At 40.7% G+C, this 18,960-nt stretch overlaps 1 protein-coding gene across 1 annotated transcript in view; it reads left to right on the forward strand.

Annotated features, from left to right (window-relative positions):
• Positions 1-18,960, forward strand: part of LOC135502561 (neural cell adhesion molecule 2-like) — a 48,977-nt gene that overhangs the window by 16,830 nt on the left and 13,187 nt on the right. The window contains exons 4-7 of the mRNA XM_064795513.1: positions 6,043-6,312; positions 6,461-6,751; positions 8,322-8,615; positions 9,132-9,434. Of these exons, the coding sequence (XP_064651583.1) occupies positions 6,043-6,312; positions 6,461-6,751; positions 8,322-8,615; positions 9,132-9,434 (1,158 nt within the window). The remainder of the gene's footprint in view (positions 1-6,042; positions 6,313-6,460; positions 6,752-8,321; positions 8,616-9,131; positions 9,435-18,960) is intronic.

The raw sequence follows: 18,960 nt of genomic DNA on the forward strand, positions 1-18,960 counted from the left end.
CAGAGGGACTAGAGGTTCTGGATATTTTCGTTTCAATTAATATGGGCAGCAACTCAGAGCCGTGTTTAACTTGAGGGGGGGGGGGCAGCAGAACAACTTTTTGTCCAATGGGCCCAAATCTGCATGAAAAACACGTTTTCGGCGACGTCTGGGGTGGCAGTTGCCCACTTCCCCTCCCCCAACCGCTGTTAATATGGCCCTGCAACCTTAAAAAAACTCACTGTTGCAGTTTCTTTAGTTGTGTAGATAAAAATACATGCACCCACCCAGAAAAAATGGTTTTTGAGCTTTTCGACTAACAGAAAGATGCTCCTCGTTGAATTTAGCGAAATGGAAAAAAAGGGGCTTGGCCATCTAAGAGGTCTTTGAGCATCTCAAATACCATTCTGCGTTTTTCATTGTGTCTAAACACACCCCAAGGTGCTTATTTGTACGAAAGCCCAGAAGGATCATCCGACATCCGACATCCGACATCCGATATCCGAATTCCGAACTCCGACATCCGATATCCGATATCTAAATAAACCAATCAGGGGCGGCGTTACTAGACGTCTACAGTTTTCAGCCAATCAGACCGAGCGTAGCGTCTTTGCTACTTGTGCTGTAAAACAATGGCGACCGTCAAGCAAAGTAATCGATGAGTCCACCGGACGTTCTTATAATTTTTTCCTGCAAAATGGAAGATTTTCGTTAAGCGAGTTAGGTTAGCTTCACGGTTCAGGATATTTTTCCATGCACGTTAGTCATTAGTTTCACATATATCACCGTAAGTGGCGCTGGGTGATACATCCCAAATATGGTTAATACATTAATGTATGTGGAGAATGGGAATTCCGCAACCTTCACTCTGGGGATTCCCCAGACATTGGTTTCCGATTCCTTAGAAGGGGAGCAGATTGCACATTCCGCGCCACTCTCGATCTTGGAGTGGGGTGGGGGAGGTGGCGGGTGATGAAAAAAGATTAAAGGGGGTCAAATAAAAAGTGTGGGGGGGTCAAAATATGGCTATTTATTCAAGTAACTTGTGCGTCAGTTACCGGAGGCTTTCCTTAAATTAAGAGGGTCTAATGGTGTGGAAATGCCCGCAAAACGGGGTAAAAAGGGAGTCCTTTGGAAAATCAGTAACAAGCATAGGCCTATGTGTATACTAGTTGAGGAGTGGGGGAGGGGCGGGGAGCGTTAGGCAGCACCGGTGTTAGGCCAAAAGCCTCAGACTTAGAGCCGAGAGAGCGGCGGTACCGGCCGGCCACAGCTCCTGCTGCATACGGTTGCATCAGGTATATAGCGTCCGAGATACTTTTGCATTAATACATTAACCATATTTGGGATGTAGCATCCAGCACCACTTACGGTGAAATATTAAACTAATGACTAACGTGCGTGGAAAAATATCCTGAACCGTGAAGCTCACCTAACTCGCTCAACGAAAATCTTCCATTTTGCAGGAAAAAATTATAAGAACTTCCGGTGGACTCATCGATTACTTTGCTTGACGGTCACCATTGTTTTACAGCACAAGTAGCAAAGACGCTACGCTCGGTCTGATTGGCTGAAAACTGTGGACGTCTAGTAACGCCGCCCCTGATTGGTTTATTTAGATATCGGATCTCGGATGTCGGAGTTCGGAATTCGGATATCGGATGTCGGATGTCGGATGTCGGATGATCCTTCTGGGCTTTCGTATATTTGCGTTGGCCAGAACCTTCCTGGAGCACGATTTGACGTCACTCCAATCACAAATAGAATTTCTCGCAGAGTAGAAATAATACCAATGAAACCATAGGAACCCTACGTCGTTCGTAATTACTGATGGTCCATTAAAAAGAATAGACCTCCATCCGCGTTGTACGTCATGATAGGCAATGCATTGTCCTTCCATATATAGCATCAACCAAAGTTTGAATGACAGTTTAGAGACTGCGCCACCAACTCTGAATGGTCTGGCATCCATAATGAAACAATGACAGGTTCTGTCGTCATTTTGCACGAGATCAATTGCAAAGTCGCTGATATTTGATGATCCTATCAAATATTTCCTATTTTTGGAGTAGGGTGTACATACCATGATTTGTGTCCTACCACGAGACCTACACACGGCGAAATTAGTCGGCAGGGATTGGTGATCCACTCTGCAAGGCGGCTTTGCGACGTGATGATCATTTTCCATCCAGAGGTGAGTTTCCGTGTGAGTCATGTGTAAAATCCTTGTGTTTGAGATTGTAATCCACCACTAGACCTACATAGGGCGAAATTAGTCGGCAGGAATTGGTGATCCTCTCTGCAAGGCGGCTTTGCGACGTGATGATCATTTTCCATCGAGGGGTGAGTTTCCGTGTGAGACATGTGTAAAATCCTTGGGTTTGATATTTTAATCCCATAATCCGGAAATCCCGATGAACAGTTGACATTTTTGAAATCCCAGAATTATTATTTCCAATTTTGGATTTTCGAGCGAAATGTGACCACACAACGTATCGATATCTAAGGTCTCTGAATCAAGAGTCGGTAAGGGGTCTAGGCATAGAAGAGGGAGCAAAAATCCAAAGAGTTTCAAAGGAATTGCGGTGGTACCCTTCCCACGAACTATTCGATCGCCAACGATAGAGTGGTGAGCGCCCCGGGGAGCGACCACGATAATGCATTTGTGTCAGTGGGTCGATTTCGCTTTGCATTGACATGTGGGGTAGAGTGATATCTTGGGCGATAGTGTCGGCATTCATACTTGGACTTGCAGTGAACGACCTTTCGCGATCCAAGAAAAATTACCAACTTAAAATCATCGTCTGCACGAATAACTTGACCACACAGCAATTTTCCATACGCTACGGAAATAGTGCGCTTCAAACAATAAAAAAATACTTCGTTTTAGGAAGAAATATTTCGGACAAATAAGTGAAATGCAACTGAATGAGACAACCTTTTTTTGAAACTCGGCTTGACTCTATAAAGGAGACTCGGCTTGACTGTATAAATGGGACCCGCCTTGACTTTAAAAAGGCGACTCGGCTTAACTCTAAAAAGAAGACTCGGCTTGAGTGTATAAATAAAACTTGGCTCCACTTGACTGTTTAACTGGAACCCGGCTTGAATATAAAGGGCGACTCGACTTAACTCTAAAAAGGAGACTCGGCTTGAGTGTATGGAGGAGACTCCATCATTCATATCACTAGCGGAGCTTTGTCGTCCAGTTTCTCTCACTTTGAACCGCATTGAGGAAATCAGGGGGCTTCTCCAGCCCTGCGAATCGAGCATTAAGCCTTGATTTCCTCAGAATCAGGTTACATAAAAAACTTGAAATATGCCATTGGAACACATTTGATCTGTTATATTTGGCTATACTAATTGGTCTTTCATCAAACATGCAGAAAAAAATTATCGGTTTTCCGTTGTCTCCTGCCTTATTGCTATTCATCACATCGTTGGTCGATTATATGAATGCAAGTAATTTTCTTTCTGCTCATTAAGTTTGGTGACCTCGTTTAGCTTCTACATAATTTGGTCATTACCATTTAAACATTACATCAGTGATGCATGGTTCATGAGTCACGACCCAAATATTTTGGAAGAGAACCACTTGGCGAACAGTTATTTCTTTTCTTCACATAATAGGTATTCTTCTTCCTCGTTATGGACACATATATGGGCGTATTCTGTACATTCAGAACATTTGATTTTCATGTAGGCCTACGCACTAAAAGTCAGGATGATTGCAATAATTAATCCCGGACTTAATTTACGGATGTTCTAGTTACATGTAGTCCTGTTCAAAACATATGCGTAATTAATCATCGTTAGTTGCTTTACACATAATCAATTGGAATCAAAGGTATTGATAGGACGCCAAAGTACCATTAAAGCCGATTTGACTTTTTTTAAGTGCAGTTGTGCAAATTTCTGCAGTTTTCTCAATGGCATGATTGTTTTGATTTTTTTCCCGTGCCCATTCTTAAGGAACGCCATCTGAAGTGTGATAATGTGAGGTTAACTGGGCCTGTCACCAAGGTCGTTTAAAAGTGCTTCTTCCGTTGTTCTTTGCAGATTCATGATCGACATGTATAGTGACCGATTTCCCCTCCTCCTACTCAGCCTGGGACTCCTCCTGGCGCAAATCGTACATGGTAAGTCATGCAGTCAACCTTCCTTCCTCCTACTCAGCCTGGGACTTCCCCTGCTGGAACTCTTACAAAGTAAGTCATGCAGCCAAACTTCCTTTCTCCTACGCAGCCTGGGACCCCTCCTTGTGGAACTCTTACAAAGTAAGTCATGCAGTCAACCTTCTTTCCTCCTACTCAGCCTGGGACTTCTCCTGGTGGAACTCTTACAAAGTAAGTCATGCAGACAACCTTCCTTTCTCCTACTCAGCCTGGGACCCCTCCTTGTGGAACTCTTACAAAGTAAGTCATGCAGTCAACCTTCCTTCCTCCTACTCAGCCTGGGACCCCTCCTGGTGGAACTCTTACAAATATAGGTCATGAAGTCAACCTTCCTTCCTCCTACTCAGCCTAGGATCCCTCCTGGTGGAACTCTTACAAAGTAAGTCATGAAGTCAACCTTCCTTCCTACTACTCAGCCTGGGATCCCTCCTGGTGGAACTCTTACAAAGTAAGTCATGAAGTCAAACACCCTTCCTCCTACTCGGCCTTGGACTCCTGTAGGTGCAACTCTTATACACCATGTGCATAGTAAGTTATGCGGCCAACTTGCTTTCCTCCTACCAAGCTGGGGACTCCTTCTTGTTAAACACTTACCTGGTAAGTCATGCATTCAAACACCCTTCCTCATACACGGCCTTGGAGTCCACCTTGGTGCAATACTTACCTGGTTAGTCATGCATTCTACCTCTCTTCCTTAAAGCCTTGAGAATTAGCCCGCTACTTAAATTTGGATACCCAAATCAAATTTCCAGGGGAATCTGCAGCTTCCCTGAAGGAAACAGCCAGCATTGTAAACATCGCATCTACAGTACATGTATATGAAGTATAGCAACTTAGAGTTCGCCTGTATTAATAAGAAACACACTTCTATCATAAATCGCCTAGTGGTCAGTACCAAAGCAGTGGAGTAGGACAAGCAACAGGAATTTCGAGTACAAGAAGGAAACATCAACTTCTCTCCCGTTAAGTTGAATTCTGAAACCTCAGATTTTGTCTTAGAGTTCTTCAAAGTGGGCATATGGATATTTATGTGTTATAGACTATCGTACCACTCAATCTGTTTCTTGTGAATGTTGATTTGCTCAATTTTCTTTTCAGGTGCTCTTGGAATAACTGTAGAAATTAGCCTTAGTAATTCACGTCCACGCCTCGGCGACACGATAACGCTTGAGTGTAACATTGTTATTGGGACCGCCAAGAGTGTTTCATGGTACAAGGACAAAACTGGAATCAACAGTCAAGCAATTTATTTGACGCACAATTGTAGTGTTTTCGCAGACAAGTATATATCAAGATTAAAAAAGGTTCAGTGTGATACGTATAATTATAATTTTCAATTAAGTGATGTTCAAATTTCGGACCACGGGGAATGGCTGTGTGAGGCAGATGGAGTAGAGGCCGAACCGCTGAAATTATATGTTTTAGGTAAGTTGCTTAAAATAGTCGATCAATCCATTCATAGAGCACTTCAGTGGTGGCAGCAAATCTGCTGGGTATTGCACTTCCATTGATTAAATTAAATTGGAAATTGAAACACACACACAAATCTTTCCTGGTTTTCAGAAGTGGCTGAAGGAGATAACAACTATTACCTGGGAAAGATTCTAAGCAATGGAAGTTCGCCTTTTCGTGAAATAGCAGTTTTGGCGTTGATATGATGACACTAACTTTAAAAATATTTTCGCCTCTGTATGAATGACGCCTAATTTTTTCAAAATTCGAAATTAAAACACACGCATAGTATTGCCTGGGTGAGGGTTTTGTTGCGTATATTAAACATAAATGGTCGATTGGACGGTCAAATAGGACAGCTCTGCTGTGGTCGTTTTGGTAAATGATTATGAAGTGCATCAATTAATAATGTTAACTTAATGTTTTTCAATTTCAGTTCCACCCCTCACCCCGACAGTTACAAATCCATCACCGGTGAAGGTCGGAGAAGGTGTAAAATTCACCTGCAATGCTGAAAATGAAAACGTCACAAAACCAATCACGTACACATGGACTAAAATTGGCAGCAATGACTTCGCAAGGACTGTTAAATCTGGTGCCCTGCCTTTTATGCCTGTCGAAAAGTCAGATGCTGGGAAGTATGTCTGTGTCGCAAAAAATGATGCCGGATCTGAGGCAAGCGCGGAACAGGATTTTGTAGTTCTCTGTGAGTATAGTTGTTATGTACATTTAGTCGATTGAACAGTGCCTTGTAAACGGTGTCGCCAATGCATTTTCTTTTCAAGTTGAACAATTTAATAACACTTATCAACAGTGAGGGAGCTTCTGTCATCATAATTTTGCCACTTTTTCAGCTGCATCCGAGTCTTTACAAATCAAGACAACCACAGCGTCAAATTCAAAATCGGAAAAAGAAACGGAAACATTCACATGTGAAGCTAATGCCGACATTACGGTGACATCGGTGAAATTAATACGCCATAATGGGACTACGAATGAGACGCTGATTGGGGCAAACAGTAGTGTTGTGACATTTCGCCGACAAATGATGCGACAGGATAACAAGGTGAAGTTCTATTGCGAAGCGACTTGGCCAGGAATTCCCAATTCGTTGTCGTCGAATGTCATCACATACAACGTATTATGTAAGTTGATTTCTCTTTGGCTGTTTTAATATTGTAAGCCGCCAATTTTTCACAAGCGTTAATTTTTCAAATAACGTTGATTTGCGAAATAAAAATCGTGAAAATACACTTTTTTATATGGAAAACGGAAATAAATTTTTAAGTCCGCTAAAATATAAAAATTGTGATCATCTGATGCCCGAAAATTTTTCTTCCGAAATCTTTGCAAAATATCGCAAAAATAAAACGGTTCAAAGTTTTGTGGGCTACAGAAGAGTGGGGAAGTCTTTATGGTTAGTTGCAGTGGCTTAACGTCTTCATCTCAGATGTTTAAGTGTTGGATTTTTTGTGGTCTTACGGCATTTCGTGTTCAAAAATAGGGTTTTAAATCCCCGAGAAAACGAAAATGGGGGTACTTTTTCAGAAAGATTTCTTGCAACTCGTCCTACGCGCTGGGTAGCGCGTCAATGACGCACCAATGACGCGCCTTCGACACGAATTTAGGTATGAAAATTGTGATTTGGACTGTATCTATCTTATTTTACCTTGTGTTAGAATAAAAACTCATAAATAATGAAAATGATACGAAATAAATAGGTTAAAAAGGCCACGGTGATTTCTTGCAAAGAAGTCGCCTAAAAGAGGTTAAGAAGTTAGAAAGCAATTGCCTAGAAAGGGGGGGGGGTGACCCATCCCCCTCCGATTAAATTTGCAGAGTGAGCATGGGGCTGGAGGTTTTCCAGGGGGAAACGTATCATTTTCATGGTGACAGAATTATAATTTTTCATCATGTGATTATCGGGTCATATGACCAAAAAAATACTGATTGAATTGAAAGAGTCCCGCTGCAGTCATTCATTTACCATTGTGTTTTCTCTTCATATATTTGAGGTCCGTGGCGATTTTCCGATGAGAAGAGGCTTTCTTCAAATTGAGGCTTACTCAAAATTTATGACTACATGTAAACACCCATTAATAACAAGTATACTTGATAATAACCACATACATGGCAGGTAGCTTTCAAGGGGCCCGGAATGTTTGTATAATCGACAAAATAGGCACTTTGCTTGGTAATTGGCTTGGTAATTATACCGACTGTTTATCACTTTCAGCAGTGATATCATCGAAAATTATGCTCAATCTTTGGTTGGCTATGTCATTTAGGGTTGTGGTTGGGGTTGTGAGAGGAATGTCAAAAGTGGTTGATTTGGCAACATAAAATCAGCAGGGGCCATGAATATAGGGTGTTGTCGTACTCCTGATTCTAACTCTAATTTGTTAGTATCCGATGGGATACACTGATTAGTGCAAAATATAAATGTGCTCAAGACACAAACAGTTTGAAATGCTGTATGTTCATTTTCCTTGGTGTTTGAAGTGATATGACCTGAATGACAGTACAGACTCTGCGTGTGCCTGGTTAGAGCACGAGTTAGTAAATGGCTTCAAGGGTAAACGATGTTAAAGTAAAAGTCACCATATCTGAAAATAATAAAATATCTCATTTATAGCCTCGTGCCTAAAAGCAGAACGAGCCTCTTGCTTAATTTACGTTTGATGATATCTGACCAGTGACTCCATCTATTTGCAGTTCCACACAACGTTCAAGTCAAAGTCAGCAAGACGACGGTAAATGAACATGAATGTGTGTGTTTTGAGTGCGACACCAGTGGGGGCAACCCAGAGCTCGTTACGAGGTACCAGTGGCTCTGGAAAAAGAGTGTATCCACCAAGGAACAGGTCACCCAGGTCCCCGAAACCATCACAAAGAATGGAAAGTATTTGGAGTTCACGCGTATCCCATACGATGAGAGTGGAACATACTCTTGTAAGGCTTGGAATCTTGGTGGAATGGGACAGGCGTCGACAGTCCTTAATGTGCAATGTAAGTTTGTTTTGGCTTTCTTCATTAGGTCTAACAAGGGATTTCACTGAATTTAAAATAGTGAATATTGGTTTGTGTCGAAACCGAAGTGATTTATAGATATGTAACCGCCCCAATAAATTGTGAATCTCTTATTTGTGGCAGATTTTGGAGTTAACCTAGATTTGCGAAAATAAAATCTGCAACACAAATTTCATTGTAAAAAACTTCACAAAATTTCATCATCCGCCTAACAACAAAAACGTGAAACGTGAAATTTTGCCAGAGCAAAAAAAAAGAGAAAAAAATGGAGGGAATATTTTCTTAATTTTTACCTTTTTTCGTCTATTTTTTCAATATGCTACAAGTACCTACTTTTGTTAGATCAGGTCACCTATCAGCAATGCGACACGTGTTGAAGACAATTATACATTTATCTAGACAGAATGAATAGAGGCACCAACACTGTAGCACTCCTGCACTAATTACTTGTAAATAACTTAAACTAACCGTGCTCAACATTTCTTTCTCCCACAGACTCTCCAAGGATAGACCCGGAAGCGAAAATGAAATATGATGTGGCGGGCGAAATTGGCAAGGAGGCAATGTTTAAACTGTTCATCGTCGCAAACCCAACTCCAACCAAAACTGATTACATCTGGTCTAAGGATGGCAATGTCCTATCGAGAACATCACCGGATTATGAAATAACTTCCTGGCCAACATCCAGCAAGTTGAAAATCAAGGACGTCAAATCCTTGGATTATACCAACTATTCCTGTTCGGTTAAAACGAGTGCATTCGAAGCCAAGATTTTCAATTTCATGCTTAACAAAGCAGGTAAGCTCCTCTGACGGATTCCCAAAGCAGGTTTAAATTTCACCGTTCTCAAAGAACATTATTGTGATATTCATTCGTCAAAGGGTTAATGAGGATTTTGTTAGTCACAACTTACTCTTATTTTACACCGTCCAATACAAGTAGTGTATCAATGAATAGTTGTTTTATGTCCGCTTGTTCACAGGCTTTCATTAAATTATATTGAAAGACTCTAGTGTAACTGAACTGTGCTATATGTGAGATCAAATCATTGATAGTATGGTTACATACTAGGACCAAGGATCTGTTGAAAGAACTTAACATGCCACAGACTCTAAAACCCTTTACTGTCGCAAGCTTAATATTTTGAGAGACAAGTGGAAATTTATACAGGCGGCGTGGCCAAATGTACTGTAATTTACAGAATGATGTGCGACATCTCGCTAAACCTTAAGATTGTCAACTGGTGCTAGACCAATATTGACAACGAAAATTGGGAATTGATAATTGAAATCAAGAAGAATAAATGTGCGCATTTTTGCGCAAACTTGTTTTAGGAATTACATAGGTTAGCCAGTGTGCAGTCAGGATTCCGAACAAGGCAGTAGCCAAATCGGCGGATGACCATGCAGGCGAAATCTCGTTTTCGCATCAAGTCGCAATTCAGGGATCCTTGTCTCATAGACTGATTACTTATCCAGTATTATGGTCTATAGATGTGCCTAAACCTATGTTGATACATCAATTCATGGACACCAATTAAATTTTGCAGAAGCAACCCATAGCTCGAAAGAAACAAACAAAACTTTTAAAGTTGGCATCGATTTGATCGCTGTAGGGGGCTCACTGGTGGTCATCAGCATTGTCATCGGCATTGTCATAATCGTTATCAAACACAAGGAGATGTCCAGTGGCAAAAAAAAGGGTAAGTCACAATTTTCATTTTTGAGCACAAAAGGCCCTTCCCCAGATACATCTGTACCACCTATGGTCGGGAAAACGAACCATCTATTGAATTTCAGGCCGATCCGATATCCTATACAGGGTGGTCCAGAAAAATGACAATATTGGTATCATTTTTCTTCAAGAAAGATTCCCCATCCACTGGTCTCAATGGTTTTAGTATCCGGTTGCGTTTTTTCTGGACCACCTGAATAGCTTCCACGCAGTCATCTTGGATTTCGCATTCTGCAAAACAGGTCATCCGACGGGCTTCAATGTTCTGTCACATGTATGATGTTGTTGGGTGGGATTGATGCCCTATTGACTTTGGCTCGATCTGAAATTCAGGATGGCTATCTGGCTGCCACAGCAGTGGTCTTCCTCTATATATCACAGTCATACCCGCAATGCACTGGCATAATGGAAAAGCTGCAATCTCCAATGGAAGAAACAGATGACGTATAGCTCCACACCTAGACCAAGCAACCATAAATTACCAGTCATTTTGCGATGCTATACCTTAGGCTTGGAGGAGGGAGCAACGGGGACTTGCTGTGCTCTGCTTTTCATATGAATTCGTCATTTCAAATCGCTATGCAAATGTCTTATTTCGGCTCCTATACTCTAATGCATTCCTCCTTTCTTCAGGTGATGATCAGGAATCGCAAGAGTAAGTACGGTTAAAATATCACAGTGAGTCTACGAAAGACAAAACGTGTTAAATTGCATCCTGGCATAACCAGTGGTTTTCAATATACTCCGCCTGTCGACCAGGATGAATGAATTGATGAATAAGTCCAGCATTTCTGCATTCCACCCAAATCCCTCCATTTGACATCTGTGACTGTAACATCGAGCAAAATGTCCCGTAGCAAATTATCTTTCCTGTGACTGCTGGGATTTATTTCTGAAGGGGGTCTAGTAGAAAATGATGAGAGGCTTGTTTTTGATTGATCATCTAGATGCTCAAATTTATCATGATTGGTGTGATTTTCTCAGGAGAAAACATAAAAAAGTTACGGGCCCCCCTCTGCCTTCTTTTCGCACAGGCATTAGTAAGCCATACATTCCAGTTTGCATACGGTTGTGAGTTATGAAAGGCGCATGAATTTTGTCATAATTTCTACCATTTGTATCAATCACCTTGCTACAAAAAATTAGCATCTTCTATGTCAGAATTTTAAGGATCATTCATCGCCCCAGCTGATCATTCACTTGATATAGTACTGACTTGCCTCTGCATACGTACCGTACCCTATTCTTATCCCGGTGACTAAGGCGTTCTTCCGAATGCATGTTTTAAGCATATTTTGTTTTTAATTATTTCCGTAGCAATGTGGTAACTGGCCAGTCAGCCCTATTAGGAGGTCAAGTCAATCATGCGATGCGTCTCTCCCTTCCACGTTCAGAATGCGACCCTAATGAAAATCGCAAAGTTGCAAAATGTAAGTTCTGCCACTGGATGAGTTAGATATACACTTTGCTCACCACTGCCATGACTCTGAGAGGAATTCATAGAAATTAGACATTGCTCGCATTACCTAATGATGTGCATCGGGCTAAATTTCAATGGGAAATCGGGAAAAAAATGTCAAAATGAAAATCTGAAATTGATCCTCAATCGAACTTGAAAAATATGTATTTGTTTTCTTGAGACATGTAAAAATTTGGTAATTGTCTATCATTTTTCTTCCCTAACCAGTAAAAATAAATTTTCCAGCAAAACTCCGAACGCCTGATGTCGTGTCGGACACGAATCAGTACGCCGAGAGTGCGGCTCTCCACGTGCCCGTCGGCAAGAACGGGAGTCAGAAGGAAGTTCGCCCGACATTGCTCAGGCCGACACAGCCCGCAAGTCCTGCTAAGGAACATCTATACGGGAATGTGAAAAGGAAGATCCAGCCACAGCAAAAGGGTGGCAGTGGAGGTGTACCGAAGGTGAGTTGACCCTCAAGTGACCTGCGATGTCCTGAAAATATGAAACACAGTAACTCAATTTTTGGAGCCAAATATATACATGTATATATACATTTGTTTATTGTCACCTATTGAATAGTCGGCCTTTCACAGGCCTATGAGACAGTACAGAATATTACTCGATAAAACTTCGTTTCTCACACGATAAATTATTTCAACATATTTTGCAACACGTCTGGCAATACAAGAGTTCTTGAGCATAGTTTAATGAATGATGACCTCCTACAGCTCAGTATCCCCTTAAGCACATAGCACTAACAATAGAAATGCCTCATATCCGTAAATTTTGGAAGATAGCCCAATGCAAACATCCTGGCACCAGTTGTTGTAAATACTCAGCCTCTCGGTATTTCAGTCATAGGAGTAAAAAGCCTGATCTCAGGATGAATGTAACTCCTGACGGTTGTTATTTAGGCGGATTACGAAAATCGTATTTTGAAATTGCATGAAATTGCAATTTAGGCGTGACCTTTATCAAACGTTTTGACAACCCTCGAACAGTAATTTTAATTCTATATATTTTCAGTGAAAACACGAACAACATAAAATCAACAGGCACCCAAATATATGTCCTGGTTTATGGTAATACCAATAGATCGTATAGTATTGTCGCACATCTAGCAAGGTGCTTAAGTCCAGTCTAAGATTCAAGATGTGTGCAACAACAGTTACTGAGGTATCAATCTGTTTTTTTCAGCCAATTGGAGTGGACGGCACAGTGTACGCGAAACTTTCGTTCCAACCTGCTAAACACGACCATCCAGTAAGGCGGACTGAAGAGCCATCACCATACTCAACTGTCGATTTCAGCCGAAAGGCGCCGCCTTTGGAAGAGGAAGAAGAAGTACTTGTGCAGTACATTACTTAGTTACGAAATTGGCCTTTGTGCATCTTAATCTCCTGGTGACACATCATACACACGAAGTAATCATTGAAGATTTCCTGTACATGTGTATCTGGCCCATTGAAATAGGCTCGGATGCAGCTGTACATCGAACCTATATGCAATCAAACAATCAGGAATGTAATTCAGATCTCGATGCGACATTTATTATAAGGGGACAGTTGTATTTTCTCTATGAAATGCTCTATTTTAGTAAGTAGTCTGTGCTCACTTGTTTCAAATCTGTTTCTGCATGTAATTGGATTTTGTTTGCTTAGATGTACAGTGCTTATAGAATATGCGCTGATTATATATTCGGTTATATATCACGGCAAAGCTCATTTAAAGGGACCACCTGGGCGAGGGGTTAACCTGGCCAGAATAATACGCCTTCTTGCCATTATGCGTCGCCACTTGTAGTAGCAGACTGATGCTGATCTCTAAATATGATTTTCGTCTGTGTAGCAAGGCATTTTTGAACATGGCTTGTGGATTTCAGGCAGGCCTTGGCTTACACCCTGTTCTAGTGCATTGTTTACTGCAGTTCAATGAATTTTTAATCACCTATGAACATTCGGTTTTCTTTTTTGTTCATTTGAGTTTCATGTACATAAATGTATCACTTAGTGCTTTTACATATTTGTTAATAGGTTACATGTGCATACATGTTGATCATGTTATAATTATATAGTCATGTATATGTAACAAGAAGTTTGCACTAGATTTGGCCGAAGGAAAAGGTTGGTAAAATGATGAGTTAGGTTCGGAAATGACTATTTGGGACAATTTTGAGAACAAAATGGTTTCAAGATTGAAATTACAGGGGTATTGCCTCCGTAGCCTCCAACGCGCATTGTCTGGAACCTGAGCAATGTCAATACATTTAGTTTCAAAATCAAATTATATGCTTGGAAGGAACTTGAGAATCAGAATGCATTGACTTTATGTGAAAAGACCATTTTATGAATTACGTTTTGCATTTCAAATTGAACCGGATTGTCAAACATTATAAGAAAAAACAACTCAGAAAATTCAGATATGGCTTTGGTCTCGTTTTGGAGACAAACGCCTGCGCTTCACGTGACGGCAACAACTCTGGCTCGGTGACTGTTTTAAAGCTTAGAAATCATTTAAATTTACATTCAATATACATGAACAAGCATCAGTCTAAGTACATTTTATATTATTGTAAAATTTCGGTAGTTTCATGGGTGGTTTCATGGGCATGGTTTTATGATTTTAGAACGTTCCAAGGTTAGAACCAACTCTGAGATACAGGTTTTTGATACTCCTACTATACCTCTTATATAAAAATTTGAGATATCGAGAGGCGGAGTATATTGAACACAACTGGTGCCAGGATGACGACGTGCCGGTTGTTCACTAATCTAAAAATCCAAATCTAATCTAAATCTTTCCAGTCTAGTGACTTTCTGTTAAGTTTATTCAAGATGTGAAGGCCTCGTTTATTAAGGGTTTTGTTCATGTTCGTTATAATTGTATGTATTTTGTACCTTGTGATGTTGGTAATTATGTAATGGATATTTTTGTGTTACACGAAAATCAATCGATGCAAACGAAATAGAAAAAAAGGCACCAATGTAAAATATTACCCGGTGATTTTTTACTTGTGTGTATGGAAAATATGACATCTTAGATAGTTGCATTATTTTATTTTTCGTTTCATAAGTGTGCCTGTCAGTTGAGTTTTAATTAAGGGGCAACTTATTGATGTTATTGAGTAGTATCATTTTAGATATTTTGTTGTAGACATTTTGTTACTTATTACACGGGTTTTAAAAACTCTGGACATTTTTGTTTTGTGTCAGTCCGAACGATTCCAAAGACAGTATTGGTAAGATATTATCCTTATGGTTTGTTAGGTCGTGATTTCAAGATTTCGATACTGATATTTTAATTTGAGAGGAAGATCAATGTGATAAACATAGCTCTTCTAAGCCAGTTTTTCCTTAATTAATCAGACACTTCCATTGACCAGTACCTTTGTTAAGAAATTCATATTATGAAAGAATATTTTTGTAATAGTTGCGAAGATTCTAGAAATCAGGTTATTTGAGCTACATGTAGATTATATCAGAAAGGCACATACGGTATGTGCACTTCGACATTGTAATCTGGGTAGTGTTACTCTATCATTCTACATGTACCTCAAAAAAGCACTGGTGTGAAAAGAAGACTGGCACATCTACACATCACTGTATATAATGTACAGTTTGTACGGGTTGAAGTGAGCCCCTTCTGGTTGCTCCTCGAAACCCCTGATTGATTTCTGTGGAGACCAGGGTAATAATACAGTATCCAAAAAACGCATTGAACAGGGAAACATGGAAAAGCGCTATCTAAGAACTCAATATTATTATCATTATTAATATTAAATGCACACATTTACTGTAGTAATCAGATTCTGCCGAGCTGGCTTTAAAATCAGGTTGGGCGTTTTTTCAGAAAAAAAGGAACGATCGGCCCAACAACATCCATTCTGAGATTGATTCCCACTTAAAGAAATCCAGTCGTGGCACAAGTCTTTATTAATATTAAGACTAGCTGAACGTGGTTAAAATAACAAAATTTTTAATTAATTCTTATGCAGCTCATTGGCTACATAATGAACTACTTGAGGGAAACTCGAAACTGCAAACATTCATCAATGGAAGCTTATTCCCGCCTTAGGTTTTAACCGGGCCGTTCAAAAATCCCAATTTCTATAAGCGTTTCGCTATAGGTTTCCTGTAACAGCTGAGTGCAACGTCGGTGATATGTTAGGAAGATTATATTTGATGAAGATTTCGATTTTTGCGGATCTGTTTCCGAAATAAAACATTGATTGTATTTTAACACTGGTTAACCGTATGCAATAAACATGTGTAGGCAATTTACATTTGTCTTCGTTTTGTCCTTTAGTACATATATGTGCTGTTACTTACTAGCTTGGACAGCTTGCATATGGGATATATGTGGCGAGAAGGATAAAACCCCTGCTTGCCACGGCTTCACTGGGCAGTTATCGTGGATTGACGAATCTGTGGAGTTTGCAATTGGCGAACTCATAAACGGGCGAAAGACAGTAATAGGCAGTTTTCGCCAAACCCCAGGAACGTCAACGAGAACATAAGCGTGCCGAATAGTGGGACAGGCGGTCGCGTTGGCGTTTCGGCAACTTTGTACATCCCCTGAAACGCCAAAGTGACCGATTATCCCATTGTTTCGCCTCCTCATGATGTCGAACAATGGGGAACATGTTCACGTTGGCGTTTCGGGATATCTTCCAAAGCTCCCAACTATACAGTGCCTTCTTTGGGTCCAATAAAAGGCATTATACGGCGCCACCAGTTGATTATCATACCACATACTGTGTTAACTGTTTGCGAGGGGGAAAAACCACTTGCGGCGCAACCAACATTGGTGTATGACTGCGCCGAAACAAAGTATGCACTGTAGGTATTGTACTGTATTCCAACGGGAGAAAAACAGTGCCGATGTAGCCTAGCCACTTTGTGTGCCCCCACATAAGAGAACATTCATGTATTCCTGATGGGAAAATACCATTTACCTTTGAACACATGGCTCGCTGTCCTTTTAGAACGCTCTGCTGTCAGTAACATCCTTTGCAGGCCTTATCTTGGAGTAACCAGGCTGGTAACTCTACATAATGAACTTCCCGCGCTATTTCCTCCCCAGCCTCCGCTCTTGGCGCGCGTTGGCTGGAAGCTGAGTAATAGCAATACATTGAGGGTCAAGATGGAGAGTCCGAGCCCTTATCAATGTTTCAACTAAATGATGATTTATTTTTTTTGGGGAGGGGGGTCACAATTACGCCAGCAAAATCATTTTTCTTTGTGTATACTTTTATTCTGAAAAGTCGTCGGACTTTTGTCGGGGGTCATAGGCCTTCCCATATTTGAATCTACCACCTTCTCACTTTCCTGGGGCCTTGCTGGCTGAATTTTTAGGCCATTGTGCTTGGCTTCGGCTTCAGTTACTTAGTATCAGAAAAGAAAATGTCGGATACTATTCGAAAGCGTGGCTTTCTCTCCCGAAATTTTGATATCATGCCATTATTCTTGTAAGATAACATCTAAAAATTCTCTTTTTTCGGTAGAGTGTGAAGTTAAGTACGTGAGGGCTCGATATGGCTGCTTGTAATAGGCCTTTTACACGGTTTTTGTTGACATTTATGTATACATATACATGTATTTCATTTTTCAGCTTTGAGTTTTGAGCAGCCCATCCCCGTGTACCGCACAATGGTTTTTTTCTGTAATAGTGTCTTATTTAGGTCCAGGACAGTAGCACTGGTATAGGCCTAATTCTACACAGTGCCTAGTATAGTGCATCGTATAAGTGCATGTTTTGTGAATGGAAAGTGTCCTACTTCTTGTCGCACCAGAAGATGTGAACATTTTTCCAGGGGACAAAAACAAGTATATTGTGTCCAACACGGAATGCATTAGTTGCCCCCTTCCGGAGAGTTAGCTCCATGTACATTTATAACTTTCTCACTTCGATCATTTTCCAGGTAAAACGGGTGAAGCAGTTGACAACATTGAGCGAAGCAGCCCACCTGCAGATGTATGTACCACCATGCCCAAAAGGAAGTCTCATGTCAGTATATCAAATACTTTGATTCACAATTATCAACATTGCCCACAAGCTCGCACTCTCATGGAAGGGAATGAAATGAAAAGTAGCTGGTGTGATGGAATTATGCCTTGACGTATAAACGAAATCCTTTGTTGATGCGGCCTAGCGTTCAAGAACCTCTCCCTTAGTTATAGACTTTAGTTCTAGGCGGAGCCAGCACAGCAGGATGCAAGATCTCGCATTCCCAGACCAGAAATTGATTGATTAAGATAACAAAACATGTTTCTCTCGTCAACGCCTTCCCCAGCAGTCCAAGGGAAAAACATCGTTGATGATTTCTTATCGCTGAAAATTTCTTTAGCGCTGATAACCCGTAATTTTGACAAACTAGTCCACTGTACCCGGTGGCCGCCATCATCAGAGTTTCACCGGGTGATTGACTTTTAATTTTATGTTCTCTCGTGGGTAGTAGGCCTAATGAGGTGGGCAGTATCATTTGCTCTGACCATGAAGTGACCGATGAGAAGTGAGATGTCAGCTCACAAGATCATTTGCATAAGATATTGATGACGTTTTAGTCACGTGACAGGCGGACATCGACACTTATTTCTACGCATTTGAGCTTATTCCAAAGTAAATTATCTTTGACCCTGCATTGTTTTTAGCATGAATGATACCATAGAGTAAGAGAGAGAAATATTCAGAACAATTATGTAGTATTTCCAACACTCGGACATGTGCCAGATTGAATCTAACTGCCCAAGTTAGAAAGCCTGAATCCATTACGAAACCGCATGTTTGTCCGACATTGCCTGTAATTCAGCGATGGGGAAATAGAGGGCAGCAGCTGCAGTAACGTCATCTTCGCGGAATGCTATTCAAAAATCGGGCTTCGTAAGGACACTTTCGGGACCCGTTAAATGCTACATGCAAAATCTGGGGTCGCTCAGCCATTCGGTATGGGAGATATGAGCGCACAAACAAACAAACAAACAAACAAACACACAAACTTTTCTCGAATTTATAAAGTAAGGAAAATTTCTGTAGTGCTGATAAGCCGTAATTTTGACAAATATTATAGTTTTGACTTGTACTATTTTCAGCATAATTAGCACTCCGCACAACTTTTTATTACATGAGTTC

The sequence above is a fragment of the Lineus longissimus genome, chromosome 18 (assembly GCF_910592395.1).
Source record: "Lineus longissimus chromosome 18, tnLinLong1.2, whole genome shotgun sequence".
NCBI classification, from domain to species: Eukaryota; Metazoa; Nemertea; class Pilidiophora; order Heteronemertea; family Lineidae; genus Lineus; species Lineus longissimus.